This window comes from Hippocampus bargibanti, linkage group LG10, assembly GCF_051943395.1.
Source record: "Hippocampus bargibanti isolate YZ-2025 linkage group LG10, ASM5194339v1, whole genome shotgun sequence".
Taxonomy (NCBI): Eukaryota; Metazoa; Chordata; class Actinopteri; order Syngnathiformes; family Syngnathidae; genus Hippocampus; species Hippocampus bargibanti.
In genome coordinates, this window is record NC_142743.1 from 12,169,725 (window position 1) to 12,190,753 (window position 21,029).

Below are 21,029 nucleotides of genomic sequence, written 5' to 3' on the forward strand. Positions count from 1 at the left end.
TGTACAAAACCTCTGAGTTATTTGGCATTTTTTTATTCTGAAGGTTTTTTTCCCTAAAAAAAATCTGAATAGTGAAGCACGAAGTAGCAAGGGATCACTGTATTATATATATATAATACCGCAAGGGTGTCAAACTTTTTTTTGCCGCGGTCCACATCGGAGTGACGGTTTCCTCTGGGGTGGGCGTTATGAATTTAAGGAAGCCATCGTGTTTAATCCCCTCCACATATTACATATAGAGGGCACAACAAATTAATGTATAAGTAGTTTAAATAGTTGAAGTAAAAAAAAAAATACAGAAGCGGTGAACATGATATATCAGGATTTATTCCGTTACTGCGATGTGTGGTCAAGCCCTAGCTCATATGTCAGGGTTGCGATGAAATGACTGTTATTGTGGTTTACGTAGGACAATTTGAAATGTTGATTTCAGACTTCAGCAAGCATCATGGAATTTCATAAGTTTGATTTGCTTTCGCAGGTCGAATAAAATAATGTGGCAGGCCAGATTTGGCCCCGGGTCCTTGACTTTGAGACCTATCTTATACACTACAGTGTTTAATGTGTCACGGTAGGCCAATAAAACATTTCTGTTTCTTAATTCCACACAAGCCTTTGAAATGTTAAGTTGTCCAACAATTTCATTTACAGATTTATGGCTGTGGCATCAAATTAACATTTGCTAGCCAATATTTCTCAGTTTATCTAGTTTTTGACACAGTGCAATAACTGATGACACGTTCAACGCGCGCCCTACTTTTGTCGATTAAAAGCGCGACACGCACAGTCAAGTTTGTCATGACGTTGCCACACATCAAAAGCGGGATTCACCGAAATTCCTGATGGATGTTGGTCTTCGGCAGCCTTGATTAGTCCACGCTCACCTTCGGATATTTCACTGACCAACATTTACCCAACTGGGATATTTCCGGGTTTTGACATTATTTTAAAACCGACGTAATTTTTTTTGAAACAAATAAAAAAAAAACATTTCACTTTGCATTTCAAAGTACAAAAAACACAATAAGACCAAATAAAAAATATAAATAGATAATATATAGTCACAATTTATAGGACAACCAACGTCACTTTTTTGTTTCTTAACTGACATCAGAAAAACGTTTTATAGCATCTAAAATACCCAAGTATGATATTTTTATTCAAATGCAAAACACCAATGAAAATGACAAAGTGTCAAAAATCTGCAAAAAAATGAGCTGCGAATTGGGCATTATCAGAAAGTCCCGCCCCCAGTTCGTGACGTCACGCCAAGACGTCTTGCATTGCTAGTGAATCAAAACAATGGCTTCAGATTCAGAGAATATGCTTTCTTGTTACACCTCCAGTTATGAATATGATTCAAATAGTTCTGAAGAAGAAAGCATACATGTTTGCAATCGATTAAATAATTTATTCCGGGCCATTTTGAGGCAACATTGGGTAGAAATGTATCACCCAATAAGAGGCAGAAAATGGTGTCCAAGCTCCGTGTAAGGAATGAATCAGCCCGTTTCCACAGGCTGATAAATTCCTTATATGGAGCTGGGACACGCTCTTCTGGCAGCTTTTGGGTGCAACACAAGGTTTTCAGACCAAACAATACAGCAAAATACATTGACGTGATGGAAGGACTGCTTCAATGTGTCTTTTTTTCGGTCAGGGGCGTTCCTTCAGTGACATCACGTACGGACCCGTCACCAACACAAAAACAAGACTTGCGGAATATTCAGCACGAGTCTTAAAACGTAAAATATAGCTATATGCGGTGGAATCTTATTAAAATACAGTCAGTAGAAGTCATTTGAAGCCATTTTACAAATTATGGACGCAACTTGTCCGGAGACGTCGGTTGTCCTTTAAGTCTTCTTCTCTCTTCTTTTCCCTTCACGGGGTCGCCACCGCGAATCAGTGTCCTCCATCATCAGAGGTTTGATTCGCATGTTTGTTTTGGCCTAGCTTTTACGTCAAACACAAATTACAAAAAATAATGCATCATGGCGTACATCTCGGCAATAAAAGGTGTTTTGATTTGTGTATTGATACATGGTGTTTTGAAACGATTACAAAAAAAACAAATCAAAAAGTTACAAAAGGGTGACCTACTATTTAAGTACAAGAAATAATATACAGTAAAGTCTCGTTATATCGATATTCAAGGGAGTCCGACAAAATATCGATATAACCGGGACTATCGATATATCCGACCCTGTTTGCATGTAATTTTCTCCGTGCGTGCATAGAAATAGTATCGATATAACCGGGACTATCGATATATCCGATATCGTTATAACGAGACTTTACTGTATATACTGTCATTACACTGTAAGTACAAATCCATCAATCAACAAATAAATTACAAAAATAAATACATTCAAAAAAGTTAAATATGACAAAAATCTCCAAACAGGGAAATAGCATCTCCCTCCCCCATTTACTTTTATTCATGACAGAATACACAGGTCAAAACACAAACGATGTGACGTTATTTTAAACAAAATGCTTGTTTAGCGACAACTTTAATTGATTCAATCCTTACATTCTTTACACTACAAGGGAGAAAATGTTGCTAGTGAATCATAAACATGACCAAAAAAATGCCCTAATATAAATTAACGACAAAACGATAAATAGGGACACCATATTTTGTCCACAAATGCAAACTGGAACAAGTATGGAGTGTTTATCTGAAGTAAGGCATTCGATTTCACACAAAGGCTTTTTTTTAACGCAGAGTTTGATGCTATTAGATAGATATAATTGTTATTCAATGTTGTCTTTTGAATTAACCCTTTTTTGGAAGCAAGACTATCTACCATACAAGTGTGCATTTGGTTGAGTTACCTTCTATTTTTTTGTACTACTCATTATCAAACGGCACTACGTCACTCTTATTTTAACACAAAGGGGAAATGGCGAAGTACCAATTGAGGCACAGCAACGACCGCAATGGAGTAAATACGGTTTAAGATAAAATAAATAGTGCATAAACACCGCTGTGGAAAACAATTTGATTCCAAAGTGAAAATACAAAAAAAAAACAATTGTCACCTTCCAATGGGAATGTCGTCAGAATTTACAGTTTAAGTGTCCGACTTGCCTTCACGCAGTTCCTCCGTTGGTCAGGATGACCACACAGTCGCTCAATGTGGGCGCTCGACACATGCCCTTGCCCACCACCTCCAGGGGGACAGCCTTGTAGGTGGCCACGCACTGTCCGTCTGTGAGCAGGTCTGAACCAAAGTGCTTGCAAACCATGGCGGAGTCCAGCTCCTTATCTGGGTCTCCTAGTCATAAAAAAACAGAGTTCATAAATTACAAAAAAAACAAACAAAAAACAGATTGTGGAATTTTCCCCAGATGTATAAGAGTACCTGTAAACCCACGGATGGTGACTCTATCACCTGGGACGGCTCCATTGGGAGGTGTGAGGATTTCCATGCTGCCCGGTGACCTTACGCACACGAGCGCAGCCTGGGATGCAACTCCTCTCACCTGCGTGGGCTTCAGGTTGCACAGTAGGACAGCCATGCAGTTTTGTAACTGCACGATATACAAAATACATATAAATTAGTTTCATTTGTAGTGAGGGACATCTGCCCATAACAATAAATCAGAATGCCATTTGTCCATTACAGTCCGCAGGAAAGCACCATCAAAAAATATATATACACAGTAAAGTCTCGTTATATCTATATCATTTATATTGATAATACTGCTTATTACGACACTATTTTCATTTCCCGTGCACATTGCTAGTCTTTTTATGTATAATTAGTTCCGTTTAGTACGATTTGTGTTTTTTTTAGTACGATTCGTGCTCTTTTTCATCTCCCGCCGGCCATTTTGCTATGTTTATATCGATACATGCCATTGGCCGCGCCATTGGTCGACTTAGTCACGTGACATGGTCACGTGAGTTTGTTACGTGACCAGCTCCCGTGTAGCAGAGCCATTTTCATTTTCAGACGCTAGCTCGTGTGTAGCAGACGAGACTGAAGTGTTTGTGTTAAAAGGTAAAAATGGGAAGCAGAAGAAGATTGATGACATTTTTAAATTGCATACATAATACAGTAACATGTAAGCCTGTTGTGTTATGTACATGCCCACTGTATTGTATATGAATGCAATCGTTTTTTGCAACAATGTTTCTTGTTTTGTCTGCTGAAGTGTGATGATTTTGAAAATTACCATACATTCCATACGGTGTATTAAAGGACAACCGATGTCACTTTTTATTCAAATGCAAAACACCAATAAAAATGACTTCACGTCAAGACGTCTTGCATTGCTTGTGAATCCAAACAATGGCTTCAGATTCGGATAATATGCTTTCTTGTTACACATCCAGTTATGAATATGATTCAAATAGTTCTGAAGAGGAAAGCATACATGTTTGCAATTGATTAAAGAATTATATGTGCCATTTCGAGGCAACATTGGGGGAACATCTCGCACCCAAAAAAAAAAAAAAGAGGCACAAAATGGCGAGCTCATGGCCAGCTCCGTTTCTTATATGGCGCTTGGATGCCCTCTTTTGGCGGCTTTTGTTACTGCAGTTCGGCGCAGGACGGATATATCGACAGTACGGTTATATTGACATTTACTGTGTGTGTGTGTGTGTGTGTGTGTATATATATATATATATATATATATATATATATATATATATATATATATATATATATATATATATATATTAAAGTCTCGTTATATCGATATTCTCGGGAGTCGGAAAAAATATCGATATAACCAGACTATCGATATATCCGATCCTGCGGCATGTAAATTTTCTCCTTGCGTTCATAGAAATAGTATCGTAATAAGCAGTACTATCGATATAACGAGACTTTACTGTATATATATTTTCTTTTCCTTTCGGCTTTTCCCTATATTGTATTTTTTTAAGTGTATGTAATTTGGCATTACACTACAACGATAGTCCAAAAACAACTGATTATGAATATTAAACACTGTCTTTCGGTTGCTATTTTCCACAAAGGATGAAGAATATTACGTCTATGAGTATTGCTATATGTGGTGTCATATGTGATACTTTTTTATGAAACATTGTTCATTATGTGCTGCTTGTGGTGCTCAGTGTTGGAACCACATCAATTTAAAAGTTAAAGTAGCACAATTAATCTTGGTAAGTACATGGTTGACGGCCGCGCACTCGCAGACCACCGTTCTCGGTTGAGCCTCGCCGACATCCACGTGCTGCAAGTACAAGCCATCCGTTCCCGGGAGTGGCATGGTCCTGATGATGCAGCCCACCCGCAGATCCAGGTGGGACATGTCTATTTGATCTTGTCCATCCAACTGTAATTTGTCGTCAATGGAGACTTCGGCTACCTTATATGCTTTCTTCCTTTCTGGCATGAAAGACAGATCAAAATGATATACAGTGAGACCTCAACTTACGAACGCCTTATAATACGAACTTTATCATACGAACGTCAAATTTATGAAAATTAAGCCTTATAATAAGCACTATTTTCATAATACACACCCACCACGGCCGGCCCATCAAGCACACGACCTTCGGATCTGGCGGAGTGATCTTCGGCGGAAGCACACGACCGAACAATGCTCCAGCCGGCGCTCCTTTCCACACCCCCACTCTCTGAATTCACACGTCCATCGCCTCCGAGGAGCTTTTTGCAGATAATTTTACTATTATGGGACCGGAAAATAAACACCACAGGCTCGTGTTCAGCCTCAGTTCAAATGTGGTGCGTTACTATGAATAAATTGAAGAAACTACTAGCTGTACACGTCTACTCTGCTCTGTTTATTTGTCATCCAAGACTCGGGGTGTGTTCACGTTCGAGAATAACGCACGACTTCTCATGACTCTCGGCTGTTTGTAAAGCATTGTCTAACTGAATGAGCAGGGACAAACATTTGCCAACGTTTCTGTGTTGCTACACTTGAGCGCACCCCCCTGTCAAGATGCGATAGAATTGATTGTGATTGGCTAAAGGGTAGAGTCATGTGTCATGGTAAGCCAATCAGAGCTAGTGTTTTCACACACACCGGAACAGCGTGTCAATAGTCACGCTAAATTGTCACGTGCGAGTTGACAGCTCGGGCGTGGCCGCCGCTCGCAACACTTCAATTTCATTTCGTTTCAATGAGTCACTGTCACCTCACCAGTGACATGATTACGACAAAAGTACATCGCTGTCTCTTGTGCTGGCAAATCCAACAGTTTGCTTTGCACGAGGTGATTGTTAAACGCGATCGTGTAAGTTTGTTGCTTTCCGGTTTCGCAAGTGTGCCATTTTATTCACCCCGCCCGCCATCTTTTGTCGCGTTTTATTCCGCGTCCGTGGAATCATCGGACTCGCGCCTTTTGTTGTCATAAAATCTCTGCCAGCTCCTACGGGACTCGAAGTGAATGCAGATGACATCGAGGAGCTTGTTGCTGACCATAAAGAGGTCATCAACACAGGGAATTTGATTTGCCTTCAAGAGGACAAGCAGAAGCAGGTCATTCAACAGTTGATGTGCAGGCATTTATTGAACAGTTCCATCCAGAAAATGCTATGAGAATCATCAACATGATGAATGATAATGTGATGCCTCAGTTTCGTAAGACCTTACAAGTCAGAAAGCAACAGGTGTCAATTAAGAGCCATCAATGACCATCACAAATGTTAATAAAGTGACTTTATTATACAGTGCAGTGTATTTCTTTCATTACAATAGCACATTTATTATACATAGGATAAGGTAGGTTGTGTGTAGTTTTAAGGCTTATTTAGTTGAAAAGTATAATTAATGGAAACCCGGGAACGGATTATTCCTATTTTAATGGTTTCCTATGGGAATTTTTTTTAGATACACACTTTTCGCCTTACACACTGTCTGGGAACCATTTAAGTTCGTAAGTTGAGGTCTCACTGTATATTTGTACTTCATCATAGTTATAACAAAAGGTTTACAAAAACAAACACAAATAATTCAACAGCTTGTAAATCACTTAATATTCTCTCACGCAATGTTCTTCGTGAATAACGGAGGTCCACCGTATATTTGAAGAACCCATATTGAGCGAATGCGAATTCCAGTTCAGCTACTAGCCTATCTCGTTGGTAAACTCGTTGGAAAAGTAGGTTAAACATATAGGACGCAAAATAAATTAAGAGTTTCGAGTTTGGGCTCGTTCATTTTTATCAGGGTAACACACCCAACCCATACGCCGTAACCTACCTTTGGCCTTGCCTTCAGAAGACGACCGCCGGCTAAGGCCCATCTCCCGGAGCTCTCTGCTAACGGTAGCCGCGCTGACGTTAGCTCCGGAGGCTCGCCGGAACTCCGCGGCGAGGGCCTGCAAGGACGGGAAGGTCTGTTCTTGTGCCATCCGCTCCAGAACCTGCCGGTGTTCCTCCTTGAGCTTGTGCGGTCGGCCGCAGCGAGGGAGCGGGCACGTCCGGCCCTCTCGCTTCCATTGCACAATGACGTTGTTGACGGTGGAGCGCGGAAGGTTCAGCAAGTTGGCGATCTCCCGCAGGGACTTTTTACACATGTGGCACCCGACCACTGTACCCCGCTGGAAGTCAGTCAACTCCCCACTGCGACCCATCGCGAGCGCCGTATCTAACTGTGAGACGGAAAACACGTCTTCTTCTTTCCTTGTCATGGAGCAAAGGCACGCTATTGCCCCCTATAGGGCCATATCGTTACACACCATGATTGACAGATTTCAAAACCCAATCGATCCGGGATTGTCGAGGGCCCAATCTATAGATCTGATCCATAGATTGGGCCCTTGACGACGAATGTTCATTTGACATATTGTGGGTCAAATTCCCCAAGAAATGTATTATTATGAAATAAATAAATAAATAAATAAATAAACGTAACGTGCAGCAACTCTTTGCATTGAAATGAATCGTAAAGTCATTAATTCGGGATGACCCACCCCAAAAAAATGACACCAACATTTCTTTGCTCCTTATTTTCAATCAGGGCGACAAAAATGTGCAATTGCAAAATCCATAGAATAAGACAATTAAGACAACGGCAGGCTGATCCTCGGTGAAGATTGCAAGTTTTACCATTAATTTGATATTGTACTAAATGAAACAAATTGATGTTATGTTTATGTTGAAGTCAGTGTTTCTGTGAATATTTTGGACAATGACATTGCGTTTATGGATGATTTTTTATGAATAATATATATATATATACATACATACATACATATACAGTAATTACATCCGCTTGGATATGAGCGTCATAGCTTTACAACAACGACGCAATTTCAAGAAGGCCTTTGTACCAGATGCTTAATCCTCAACTTTCTTTGAATAAGCGACCAGTTTGTAAAAACATGCGACCGATATGAAAAGACATTTTTAAATATACACAAATTTGGACAGATATGACAAAATGGATGCAGCATTTCGTACTTGGCAACAGTAAACAAGTACTACTTGTGGACGTCTCGCGATTGGTTCGCTACTATAATTCCCTTCAGAATACAACGGTGACACATAGTACAAATTTGACTTTTTTTTGTTGAAGTGTGTCTGCTGTTCTCCTTCTGACTCTTAAAGGACAACCGACGCCCCCGGACAAGTTGTGTTCATAATTGGTAAAATCACTTCAAATGACTTTTACCGAGCGTATTTTACAAAGATTGCACCGCATCTAGCTATATTTTACGTTTTAAGACTCGGTTTACGGTTTAAGACTGAATATTCAGGAAGTCTTGTTTTCGAGTTGATGACGATCCACACGTGACGTCACGTTTGGAACGCCCCTGACCGAGAAACCAACACACAATGCATTTTGCGGTAATTTGTTTGGTCTGAAAACTTTGTGTTGATACGTGTTGATCGCGAAATTAGAAGGAAAACACATAAATAACGCGATGGTGAATCGTTGTGTGTTGCACCAAGACAACTATTTGATATTCGCTGACACAAATTCCCAGCAGACAAATCAGCCCATTTCTAACGGAGCTTGGGCATCTTCTGGGTGCTACACATGATTCCTGATGCCTCAAAGTGACCCGGAAAGACTTCTTTAATGGATTGCAAACACTTATGCTTTCCTCTTCAGCACTATTTGAATCATATTCATCACTGGATGAGTAACAAGAAAGCATCTTCTCCGAATCTAAAGCTATTGTTTTGATTCTCGAACAAGGCAAGACGTCTTGGCATGACCTCACGAACTGGGGGCGGTACTGAAAATCCCCAATTCGTAGCTCATTTTGCTGCTTTTTAGCACACTTTAAGTCATTTTATTGGTGATTTGCATTTGACTAAAAATATCAGCCTGCGTGTTTTGGGTATTTTAGATGCTATAAAACGTTTTTCTGATGTCAGTTAGGAAACAAAAAAATGGTGTCGGTTGTCCGTTAAGGTTGACATCACTTGAAAAAACAAAAAAAACCCTTTTATCCATATGGGGGGATATGTGCGTCAACGTGCGTGGCCGAGACATAGGGTCCGGCCAATAATTCCGTCATATATAATAAAAGAAAGTCTGGCAGTGATCCTGAACAGAACTTTTGATGGAGTTCCTCAGCACTGGAGAGAAGAGTCCGTTGAGTGAAGAAAGATAACTATCTCTACAGTCTTTCCTACAAACAATAGGTGCAACGATTGATTTAACCCTAATTGATTATCAAATTTCTTTCTTTAAATAATGGATTTCAAATTTTACTTCACTTAAAATTGTCTGAATTCTTCTAATTTCATGCTTTCAAGAGGAGGCAGAAATATTAGCAAATATCTGCTGTTACTTTGAAAAACCCCGATCCATTTTTGGTGGCAATTCTAAACTGAACCAGGACGAAATGATTCATCGAAATATTCATCCGTTTGATCGCCACCAGTGGTCCATGAATTGTTACATATCTAATAATCAATCGCCAAAGTTTCATTCAAAACGAAGCAACTCTTAACTCATTCACTGCCAGACTATGTGCAAAAATGTGTCCACTTGTGCCAGGGTTTTTGTCATTTTCACTCAAATTGCAGGACCTACACAATATTGAGTTTCACGACTACACAAACATTCAATACAGCATTAGAAACCTTAGTTTTTTCTTTCATCAGAAAAAAAATAGTTAATTCCTAAGTTATATGGGTCTGGCGTTATCTGAGCTTGAAATGGGGTCAACTGTACAAAATACAATACAATACATACTTATTGATTTAACAACAGCTTAAGCTGTAACAAAGCGCTAACATGGACAAAAGGGAAATGGTGCCCCCTCATGGAAGGGAAAAACATTGCCAGAGGCCATGGCAAGCGGTTTATCAGCACCCCTGCAAGAAAAATCTAAACCCAAACAAATTCAGGAATGTCGCTCCACGTCAAACTTTTCAATTTCCGAATAAATTCAGGAATGGCAGCGAATGAGTTGAAGTCATCATAAGTTGCGGCAAAAGTCTTCTTCTTTTCCTTTCGGCTTTCCCTACAAGGGGTCGCCACAGCAAATCAGTGTCCTCCATCTTTAGAGGTTTGATCCGCATGTGTGTTTTGGCCAAGCTTTTACGTCGGATGCCCTTCCTGACACAACCCTCTGTATTTATCCGGGCTTGGGACCGGCACAAGAAGACCTATGTCCCTTTGTGGCTATAGAACAAGCAACTCGCTCAGTAAAAGTGTGGATGTTAAAACAATCCGCCTGCGTCGTGATGTGCTGGAAAGTATGTGTGTTAAACCCTTTCACTGGCTAAAGTGTTGGTGCTACGAGCATATACCCTCGAAATTCATTGCGCCCTGGGATTTGAGAGCAGATGTGTGAAAGCAGTGGGAAAAGTGTGGGTGTTCCCTATGCGGCTGTGACATTAAGTTTGGATGTTGAAACCTTTCACCGTGTAAAGTGTGAGGGATGTCTCCAAGAAGGACAATGTCCATTTGACACGGGGACAAAGCTGTCCAGCAGATAAAGATAGATTGTAACATTTTCAGAACCTTGGTCCTCAAGAGTCATGTGCTTGGGCTGCCGTCCTCCTTAACCGTGTCGTTTCCGGTGCCTAAGTGGTCCACTTTCGTCCCATTTACCGTGTTGAATGAAGAGTCGGAATCGCTGCTGAGTGGCAGCTGGTGCTCACCTGAAAAAAATGGGAAACGTGTTAGAAATTTAGGACAGGAAGAAACAAACAGTTGGGTCGCAGTTTTTTTTAAATTGGCAAAATGGTAGCTTGATGGGGGAGGGGAACTGTGGCGTTCAGTCAGCTTTGTTTTATATTTAAAAATCGATTTTTATTTATGTAGTGATTGACATACAGTGTCTCAATGATGAAATAAATAGTACAACTCCCCAAACCCTCTTTTGTTCAGAAAAATAATTAAAATTCTTGTAAAAAACTAAAACCATGATGAAAACATCATTGGCTTTCTATTTGGTCAATTAACTCATTCCCTGCCCGACGATGTGCAAAAATGTGTCCACTCCAGTGCCAGGGTTTTTGTCATCGTCACTCGAATTTCAGGACCCATCACAGAATATTGAGTTTTAGGACTATATTAACATTCAATGCAGCGTAATAAACTTTAGACTCTCTTCTTTCACCAGAAAAAAAGAGTTAATTCCTAAATTATATGGTCTGGGGTTATCTGAGCTTGAAATGGGGGCACCTGTACAAAATACAATACAATGCATACAGTACATATTTGATTCTATAGCGCTTTAACAACAGCTGAAGCTGGAACAAAGCGTTAACATGGAAAAAAGGACAATGCTGCACACTTGTGGAAAAGAAAAAAACATTGCCGGAGGCCATAGCCAGCGCTTGATCGGCACCCAAGCAAGAAAAAACAAAACTCAAACTAATTTGGGAATGGCGCTCTACGTCATATTTGTGAATGACTTAATATCACACAGATGCTTAGTGTGTAATTAACAAATTAATTTTAGTTTATTTTTTAAATCTTGTACTTGACAAAATATATGTTCAATAAAACACGAAAACTATTAATAAAAATAAGTAACACAAGTTTGCAACAATACTTACTTGTGTCGAAAATGGAGTAAGCACTTTTGATGAGTGGCCCTAAAAGGTTTTTTCAAAATGAAATGGAAATGTATTGACTTTAAAAGTTAATACAAGTGAAATAAAATTGGACATTATTCAAATTCAATGCAAAATACATATTTGTAGCGCAATAAAGATTTGGAAAGACCGCTAAGTACCACGGAAACCCGAACGGTACCCCGCGATGCAAAAACATGTCGGACTTACTGCTGGAAATGACGTAGTTCTCCTCCGCCTGCGGCGCCAACTCCATGTTGGGATCCGTTGGCCTGTCGACCAGCTCAAGGGCCACGGAGCTCTCGTTGACTGAGATTTGGCTAGCCCTGCTGACAACTGGGTTGGCGGAGGGACCGCCCAACGTCATCCCATAGTCCGGCGGCGACTCGTCAAAGCAATCCGCATTGAACTGGACAGACGGCATATATCGATTGCTATGAAGTAGCCGGGGCAAGCAGAGTTCACAAAAAAAAAGCATTACGTCACATAAATCTAATTTGTATCAATTATTTTCTCTTTGCTTTTCAGAAGAAAAAACAATCAATCGACAATGTAGTATTTTCATGTATTCTGGAAAAGGGCCTTGTTCCAGCGACGGCGATTGTGAAAGCTCGATATAAATCAACACTGTATTGTATTGTATTCCCTTTGGCGTAGCTCCATCTAGTGGATGCATAACACAAGCGCAGCTACTATTCCTGCTTCTATTCTATGCGTTTTATAATGCAGTGTGCCCCATACAGAAAAAACGTTTTAAAATAGGCCATTCATTGAAGGTGAGCCTTATATTGTCTTACGCTAAAAAAGGTGATTGAATTGTATTTTTCCACAAAAATTTGAGCCTTTTCGGCAGCACTGTTTTTGATTTGTGAGGAATTTCAGTGCCATTTGACTCATCGGCTGGATGCGTCATACGTATGTGGAACTGCGGCAGCTAGGAAGTGAAGCGGATTTACATGAGACAGGAGAGATGAGACAATCTCTTTTTTCGTCAATGGATGCTACAGCTTTGTGTTTGCGTTCAACATTTAGCTTATAGCAGACGTGCACATCATGACGTCCCTGATCCACTGGTAAAAAGGACACATTCGCTCCTCCTTCATATAGAACTGCTTCATGTAACAAAGAGGGTGCAGAAAGTGCAATAACTGTGTTGTCATATAATTGTTATTTGTTTTTTTGTTGTTGTTTTGACTTCAAGATGGCGTCGTGACAGTGGCTGCCTTTACAGCAGCTCGTGTATGTTTTTATTTTACTTTTCCTTTCCTCATTCATAACTTTGCTGCTGTGAAATGTACATTTCTCCACTGCAAGACTAATAAAGGCTAATCCAATCCAATATTTTATGGGGGCGGAGGGGTGTCAAATCCCAAAAACTTCACTTTCAAATATTGTTTTCTTCTATGATGCAACGTTAACAGCAGACGCCATTTTCCCGAAAAGTGACAGCTTTGAAAATAATGACGATTCCCCCCCAAAACAAGATCCGAACGGCCGGTTGAGACGAACTCACTAAAATTTCCAAAGCCTTGAGTATGTTCATTTTACACATGGGACACGTCTGGTGATCATGCAGCCAGGGGTCCACGCAGTGCTTGTGGAAAACATGCCTGTAAAAAAAACACACAGGGTGTATTAAGATCACTTGTGGGAGAGAACTAACGCATCAGAGCTCATCGACACGATTGCCAAGAACGCCCTACCTGCATGGTAACACCCTGACAACATCATTGGGCTTGTAGGGCTCAATGCACACGACACAGCTGTCAAAGTCACGCTCGGTTTCCTGGGAGTAAAATGTCATCACATCCATATTACGGGGCTCAAATTCAAATAAATAACGTCACCTAACGCCTGCAGGCAGGCATACCGTGTCTCCTTTATTAACGGTCAGGACTGGAAGCTTGCCGATGGCTTTCTTGGCAGCGTCCCCCAAGCGTCTCTGCGGGCCATAACACAACACACTCTTAACTCATTTGCTGCCATTCGCAAATTTATTCGGGAATGGAAAAGTGTGTTGTGGAGCGCCATTCACAATTTTTGGGGTTTTTTGGCGGTTTTTATTGTGAAGGGGTGTTGATAAAGCGCTGGCCAGACCTCTGGCAAAGTTTTTTCCCCTTCCATGAGGGGGGAGCATTTGCCTTTTGTCCTTGTTAGCGCATATACATATACGTATATAAATCAATATGTATTATATTTTGTACAGTTGCCCCCATTTCAAGCTCAGATAACTCCAGACCCTTGTAACTCAGGAATTAACTTTTTTCCTAATGAAAAGAGAGAGCCTTAGGTTTCTAATGCTGTATTGAATGTTTATGTAGTCCTAAAAGTCAATATTTTGTGGGTCCTGCAATTCGAGTGAAAATGACAAAAACCCTGGCACTAGAGTGGACACATTTTTGCACATCGTCTGGTAGGGAATGAGTTCAATGTGACACGACAGCATCGCTTTCAAAAGGGGTCAATCGACACCACTCGCTAAAAAAAATAAACAAATAAATATCTAAATAAATAATAATAAACAAACAAAAATACACACATGAATAAATAAACAAACAAATAAATGAAATGAATACCATTAAGAATAATAATAATACATTTCATTTATCAACGCCTTTCAAAACTCTCAAGGTCACTTTTTCAGTCATAGGATCAGTTTTTCAGTGGGTGAGCAGCGGCAGCCACACTAACTAATAAATAAATGAATGAAGAAATGCATACATAACGAATACATCAATGAATAGAAAGGTTGGCGTTCTACTGGACATACCGCAGTCGCCGCATGTTTATACTCTTGTTCAAAAGCAAACATATATAACATATAAACATGCGATGATGTAACATTGAGCCTGCTATTTACTCCCCCTTGATGGTTGACCGGTTTTACGGGAGGGGCCCAGCTGTCAGCCTAATCCAGATGGAAACATGGAAACGCCGATGACGAGAATTTTATAGCGGAGCAACCGACCGACCCTCAAACAGATATTGGCGTTACGTAACAATAAAAAAAAAATTAGGATAATTAAAAAAAGGAGCTCGAGCCATACCTGGTTGCGGTCTCGGGCATTAGCATAGCGGAATCTCCGGATATAGTAGAAGACAAGCCAGGCGAGGGAGATTATCATGAGAATGATGAAGGAGATGGAGACAAAGACTACCGTCGTTCTGCTCACATACTTCTGCAGGTTGCGTGTCCCTACAGTGATGTGCAAGGTGACGGCCACCTTCTGCTCCAGCAGCGTCATGATCTCCCGCCCTTTGAGCTCTGGGATCATGATGGCCACTATGTCGCCTGTACCTGCACACACGGAGGGGAAACGCCAACGGGTCAGACGGGATGCGCTTTGTCAAATCAATTTTTTGTTGTTTTGACTTCAAAGATGGCGCTGCCAGAGTGGCTACCTTTTAGCACATTTTCTGCTGCTCCGTGTTCAAACAAAAAGTTATAAGACATTGTTCAGGGGAGCTAGTTAGTTACAGGGGAGCGAGTTATTTATTGAGCTATTTATTTATCTATATATTTATTCATTCATTTATGTATATATTTATTTAGTTATGTATGTATGTATTTATTTAGTGATGTATAAAAAAATCGCCTCACCCCCCATGGGTGGTGTCTGTCCCCTTTTTTAGCTCTGGTCCTCTCTCTACCAGAGGCCAGGAAGCTTGAGGGTTCTGCGCAGTATCCGTGCTGTTCCCAGCACTGCGCTTTTCTGGACCGAGATATCCGATGTTGTTCCCGGGATCTGTTGCAACCACTCGTCGAGTTTGGGGGTCACTGCCCCGAGTGCTCCAACCACCACAGGCACGACTGTCACCTTTACCTTCCAGGCTCTCTCCAGCTCCTCTCTGAGCTCTTGGTATTTCTCGATTTTCTCGTGTTCCTTCTTTCTGATGTTTCCATCACTCGGGACCGCTACATCCACGACAACGGCTTTCCTTTGCCCTTTATCTATGACCACGATATCTGGTTGGTTGGCCATTACCATCTTGTCAGTCTGTATCTGGAAGTCCCACAGGATCTTTGCTCGGTCATCCTCTACTAGTATATATATATATATATATATATATATATATATATATATATATATATATATATATATATATATATATATATAAAATACACATATTATACACATATTACACGCAAATTACACAAATTAATGAATAACTAATTTTCAAATTTGAAGTCAAAAACAATAACTGTTTTTGTGGCTTACATGGGACAATTTTAAATTTTGGTTTGCAAGCATCATGGAATTTCACAAGTTTGATTTGCTTTCACCGGCCGAATTAAATGATGTAGCGGGCCAGATTAGGCCTCCCCGGGCCCTGACTTTGACACCTGTGCTGTAGCAGGATGCAGCATACGTGAAAAAAATGTGCTCGTCTCACCAGAGTGGGGCATGGTGATGGCGTCATTGGTACGACCGGAGCCCACATTGTACACGACCACCGCCGAGGCGTTTTGGCCAGCCGCGTTCCCGATCTTTTCGCGGTAAGTACAGTTCCCTGCGGCCACCAGCGCCACCCAAGCGGCGGCGGAGCGCGACGCCGGCGGGAAGTGGGCGGTCGGTTTGCACATCTGTTGGTCCTGCGGCATCGACGGAGCGAACACCAGCCCCCGGGCTTCCCGTTTGGGCGAGTCCTCGCCGTAGCGGCCGCACTCGCTCCTGTCGCCTCGAAACATGGCGGTGAGCGGGTCCAGGTAGGAGATGCGAACGAAGGCCGTGTACCACTCCTCTTTCTCGGCTACGGTGAAGTCCAAGCACAACAGGTGTACGGAGCAAAGGGAGGAGACGAGCCACGTCGAAAGAGCGACACTGCGGCACAGGCGAGTGATTGACGGCGCCATGGTGGTATCCCCTCCTTCCCCAATAGATGTTTTTTTTTTAATAATAAAAAAAGAAACACGGGTCCGGGTGCCGACAACCCACTCGCGGCAAGTCCACTTGTGGGAATTCGACAGCCGTTCGCCACCTGGTAGTGGCGGGGAAAGGGGACGGGGCAGTTATTGCTCGCTGTGCCAGACGCGTTCTAATTGGCCGGATGCCGGATGATATCGTGACAAGGGCGTGGCCAATGTGGCTTTCATGCACAGGGACACGTGGATTTGCCTGACTAAAAATAAAAGCATTTGACTGATACACTCCAGGAAAAAGAAAGATTGCGAGTGTAACGGAGCCTGCAAAGTGGAGAGACTTAATTGATCCATACAAATAAAGATGTACTTTGTGAATATAGGGTAATGATGCCCCGAAAAAAATAGTTACAGTTACTATACGACACCGGTGTCAAAGTCAAGGCCCGCGGGCCAAATCCGGCCCGCCACATCATTTTTTTTGGCCCGCGAAAGCAAATCAAACTTGTTAAATTCCACGATGATTGCTAAAATATGAGCCAAAATTTCATATTTTTGGATGTCAACCACAATAAAAGTCATTATTCTTGACTTCAGATTTCAAAACGAGTTATTCATTAATTTGCTGTGTGCTCTATATGTAATATTTGAAGGGATTTAAACATTCTAATGGGTTCCCCAAATTCATAACGGCCCTCGAGAGGAAACCATAACTACAATGTGGCCCGCGGCAAAAAATGACTTGGACACCCCTGCTATACGATGACCAATTACAAATTGTTCACCCAATATGTCCAGCAAATTCTTAACATTGCTTGATTCTTTGGATTTGATGTTATTAAAAACACGTAAAGATCAATGCCTTTGTGGCGGACACTAGGACCGAACATCTGACCCAGCAGGTGCACAGCGGGGGTGTGTTTAGGATGACAATATCTTACTGCAATTTACTATGTTCAAGTTAGATCCACTTGTTAGCAGTTGGAATAAAGACGTACTCCAGTTAATCATGTGTTCTCCTTCCTCAACTGCAACACTTTGATATTTTATTCTCGCTCAGTAAACATAATAAAACAAATTCGAACCCAATTGCTGGCCAATAAAGAAGCACATTATTGCTTTTCATCGCATTCCAACAGGTTTTATACAGTTGAAATGTTGCCTATATATTAATTTAAAATATCACATTTCACATGGGCCGGGTCACGTCATGCTATTTTTATAAATAAATTATAATCTATTTGTCCGCATATATATTGTCTGCAAAAAAGTCTGGCTTCCGGATCGAACACGGAACCTTTGACGCAAGGGTACCATTTTCTACACGATTGTAATTTTGGAACGTAACAGTGGACTCGCTCATCCTTTTCGGTTAAGTAAAGCAAAGCAAAACTTATTTTTTAAATTGAGGTTGACATCTGCGTTTCACGACCTTAATCATAAAAATAACTTCTTTACAACATTCTCGTGAACCTAAAACAAAAAGTAAGTCGTAAATTAGCCACTTTTATGTCTGCAATTTGTCGTCACGGTCGTAGCTAAGCGGTGTCACTTCACACTTTTGACATTTTCCCGACGAACGCGACAAATTCTATGTTATTTTTTAAGCAATTATTAATAGAGGAGTTATTTTATCCCTACTGCTTAGCAAGCCGGGCGTACTAGCTACAAGTTAAAAGCCTCTTGTGCGTTTGTGTCAAGGTTTTGTTATCATTTGGTTACCAAAATGCCCAAAAAGAAGACCGGTGCTCGGAAAAAGGCAGAGAATCGAAAGGAACGAGAGAAACAGAGTCGAGCCAACCGGGACCTGGTGGACTTGGCCAAGCACCCTTGCAATGTCAACATGGTGAGTCCGCGCGGTTCACTTAACACATTTCAAGTGTCATTGCCACTGATACCCTTTTCCCTTGTATTTAGGATTGTGACAAATGTCAGAGGTAAGCATTTCGAGCAGCACTACAATGCAAGCAACGCAGCTCGTATGGACAAAGCACCAAACCGTGTTTTCCTTTATTAGAAAACAGAAGAACAGAGCGTTCTGTTACTTTTGCAACGTCGTGCAGAAACTTCCCACGTGCGCACAATGCGGTGAGTGAAGTTCGGTGAACATATTTCATTTGATATCTTTACATGCAATCGAAGGGACATGTTTGTTTTGATCCGAGGGAAAACCAAATGTATGAAGACTTCGGACTGCGTCATCAAACACCCCGGCATCAACAGCACTGGGATGGGAATGGTGGTAAGTTGCAGGCAAATTTCGCAACATCCGGGGTGGAGAAAATTGAGATTTACCGCAATGAACCGTAATTTAAAATAAATAATCAAAGTCTTTCATAGTCGCACAATGGGGAAATTGTCAATGTTACTAACCATAAAAGCTTTGGTGAAAAAAATATAACTATCTAGCTGGCCAGCTAACTATCTAACTAACTATCAATCTGGATAGCTAACTATCAATTTGGCTTGCTAACTATCTGGCTAGCTATCTATTAGCTAGCTAGCTTTTTATCTATTTGTGTTACTTTAACTTGAGTAAACGCTGGCGTGTGTGGCTGCCGCTGCGCACCCACAGAAAAAAAATATGTGACTGTAAAGTGACCTTGACAGTTTTGAATTGCGCTTATAAACGTATTAAAATTGTTATAAAAAATATGTACGATTTTTGTGGCGCTATTAACATTTGTGTCCGCTAGGGGGCGGTGTGCGATTTCTGCGAAGCTTGGGTGTGCCACAGCCGGAAATGCCTGAGCACTCACGCCTGCGTGTGTCCTTTGACTGAAGCCGACTGCATCGAGTGTGAACGTGGTGTTTGGGACCACGGTGAGGACGACCCCCTCCCCCGACTGGACACCCACCCCCATTGATTATCCGACCTCCATCTTGTACCCCCCCACGCCCCAACAGGTGGCCGTATTTTCCGCTGCTCCTTCTGCCAAAACTTCTTGTGTGAGGATGATCAATTCGAGCACCAGGCCAGCTGCCAAGTCCTTCAAGCCGAAACATACAAATGTGAGTCACACGCTCACTGGGGAATATTTCCAAAGAAGATAGCAATGTCCTCATTTTTTCCTAACCTGTATTTCCATGTAGGCGTTTCCTGCAACAGATTGGGCCAGCACTCGTGCCTGCGCTGTAAGGTGGGGATGCAGCTCTGCAAAATGGCAAAGATGGAGAATTAGCGAGATAAAATGTCATTGAACCGTCTTCTTGTCCTCCCAGTCCTGCTACTGCGACGACCACGCCAAGAGCAAAGTGTTCAAACAGGAGAAGGGGAAAGCGCCGCCGTGTCCCAAGTGCGGCCATGAGACCCAAGAGACCAAAGACCTCAGCATGTCCAGTGAGTCTCAGGGAATGCCTTGCTTGACTCCGAAGTGTGCCAACGAATCACATGGCCATCATGTTATTTTTTTTAGCGCGCACATTGAAATTTGGGCGCCAAGCCGGCGCCGATGATGATGACGACGACGAATACGGAGCGTCAGGCTACGACGCCTACTGGAGGAACGCGGCGGCCGGTGGCAGAGGACACAACTACGATGATGACGATGATGATGAGGAGGAGGAGGAAGAAGATGAGGATGACGATGAGGAAGATGAGGACGAGGGTGAAGAAGAAATGGCCGCTCTGAAATTAACATAAACACCAAATCCTAAAATGGGACAAGATTTTGAATACAAAGTCACATGGTAGTTTTGTTAAAAACAATGTGAACATTTTTTTTGTTGTTGACGGCTGTCACGTATGGCACAAATGTCAGATTATTTGACAGTATAGGATTGAATAAAACATATTGCCTCAAAAATGAACCACGAGTGGTTACTGGAAAAAAAAATGATTAAGAATTCGTAAAAACAAACAAGGAATCAAAAGTCTACACACCCCTGCTCAAATGCCAGGATTTTGTGGCACAAAAACGCTGTACACCGTAACCTCTTCAACTCAATTGAAAAATATCCTGAAGTTACGGAGATAAGGTCTTTGCATAAATGTGCACACCCTTGTCACAAGGGATAAAGTTGTACAGTAAAAAAAAAAATGTTCAGAATAAAAAAAAAAAAACGCAGAATGACTCCGAGTTTTTGTACATGTCTGTAGCTTGATTGTTTCCCACTGCTGACGTCACCCAATGACAGCATGATATCCCATAATTTACAGCCATGTG

General features: G+C 41.5%; 4 protein-coding genes across 6 annotated transcripts in view; 1 reads left to right on the forward strand and 3 right to left on the reverse strand.

Moving 5' to 3' along the window:
- Positions 1 to 307: 307 nt before the first annotated feature.
- LOC148892478 (methionine--tRNA ligase, cytoplasmic-like) lies at positions 308 to 7,625 on the reverse strand. Its single transcript, XM_089006766.1, has 4 exons — positions 7,216 to 7,625; positions 5,155 to 5,372; positions 3,372 to 3,540; positions 308 to 3,284 (listed from the first exon to the last, which is right to left on the reverse strand). The coding sequence occupies exons 1-4, from the start codon at positions 7,586 to 7,588 to the stop codon at positions 3,100 to 3,102; spliced, it is 945 nt and encodes a 314-aa protein (XP_088862892.1). The 5' UTR covers positions 7,589 to 7,625; the 3' UTR covers positions 308 to 3,099.
- Positions 7,626 to 7,965: 340 nt separating this feature from the next.
- Positions 7,966 to 16,857, reverse strand: rnf150a (ring finger protein 150a). The gene is made up of 9 exons (XM_089006461.1): positions 16,398 to 16,857; positions 15,180 to 15,300; positions 15,050 to 15,083; positions 13,873 to 13,944; positions 13,706 to 13,788; positions 13,516 to 13,612; positions 12,213 to 12,411; positions 11,985 to 12,023; positions 7,966 to 11,081 (listed from the first exon to the last, which is right to left on the reverse strand). Exons 1-9 carry the CDS (start codon positions 16,855 to 16,857, stop codon positions 10,957 to 10,959), a joined length of 1,230 nt encoding a protein of 409 aa, XP_088862587.1. The 3' UTR covers positions 7,966 to 10,956.
- noazfp (nucleolar atypical zinc finger) lies at positions 16,577 to 20,923 on the forward strand. Of its 3 annotated transcripts, none has more exons than XM_089006964.1 (10): positions 16,577 to 16,836; positions 18,565 to 18,709; positions 18,781 to 18,800; positions 18,881 to 18,951; positions 19,029 to 19,105; positions 19,560 to 19,686; positions 19,771 to 19,875; positions 19,957 to 20,003; positions 20,086 to 20,203; positions 20,280 to 20,923. In XM_089006964.1, the coding sequence occupies exons 1-10, from the start codon at positions 16,718 to 16,720 to the stop codon at positions 20,504 to 20,506; spliced, it is 1,056 nt and encodes a 351-aa protein (XP_088863090.1). In that variant the 5' UTR covers positions 16,577 to 16,717; the 3' UTR covers positions 20,507 to 20,923. The 3 variants fall into 3 exon arrangements, with proteins under 3 accessions (XP_088863090.1, XP_088863092.1, XP_088863091.1); XM_089006966.1 differs by lacking the exon at positions 16,577 to 16,836 and adding an exon at positions 18,189 to 18,234; XM_089006965.1 differs by lacking the exon at positions 16,577 to 16,836 and adding an exon at positions 18,200 to 18,348 and having other exon boundaries at positions 20,280 to 20,922.
- inpp4b (inositol polyphosphate-4-phosphatase type II B) overlaps positions 19,982 to 21,029 on the reverse strand; it is a 159,778-nt gene continuing 158,730 nt past the window's right edge. The window contains exon 27 of the transcript XR_016116309.1: positions 19,982 to 20,017. The gene's annotated coding sequence lies outside the window, so the exon portion shown is untranslated. The remainder of the gene's footprint in view (positions 20,018 to 21,029) is intronic.

What these genes read in the sequence shown, in the direction of transcription:
- LOC148892478 (XM_089006766.1), bottom strand. Translation starts at nt 7,588, where the DNA reads ATGGGTCGCAGTGGGGAGTTGACTGACTTCCAGCGGGGTACAGTGGTC. An exon ending in TTCTGAAGGCAAGGCCAAAG is followed by an intron (nt 5,373 to 7,215) that starts GTAGGTTACGGC and finishes CTTTCATGCCAG; the next exon opens with AAAGGAAGAAAGCATATAAG. An exon ending in CACCATCCGTGGGTTTACAG is followed by an intron (nt 3,285 to 3,371) that starts GTACTCTTATAC and finishes TTTTATGACTAG; the next exon opens with GAGACCCAGATAAGGAGCTG.
- noazfp (XM_089006964.1), top strand. Translation starts at nt 16,718, where the DNA reads ATGCGAACGAAGGCCGTGTACCACTCCTCTTTCTCGGCTACGGTGAAG. An exon ending in TCAAGCCGAAACATACAAAT is followed by an intron (nt 19,876 to 19,956) that starts GTGAGTCACACG and finishes ATTTCCATGTAG; the next exon opens with GCGTTTCCTGCAACAGATTG. An exon ending in ACTCGTGCCTGCGCTGTAAG is followed by an intron (nt 20,004 to 20,085) that starts GTGGGGATGCAG and finishes TTGTCCTCCCAG; the next exon opens with TCCTGCTACTGCGACGACCA.
- rnf150a (XM_089006461.1), bottom strand. Translation starts at nt 16,857, where the DNA reads ATGGCGCCGTCAATCACTCGCCTGTGCCGCAGTGTCGCTCTTTCGACG. An exon ending in GAACTACGTCATTTCCAGCA is followed by an intron (nt 12,024 to 12,212) that starts GTAAGTCCGACA and finishes AAAACCTTTTAG; the next exon opens with GGCCACTCATCAAAAGTGCT. An exon ending in TTACTCCATTTTCGACACAA is followed by an intron (nt 11,082 to 11,984) that starts GTAAGTATTGTT and finishes CATTTTTTTCAG; the next exon opens with GTGAGCACCAGCTGCCACTC.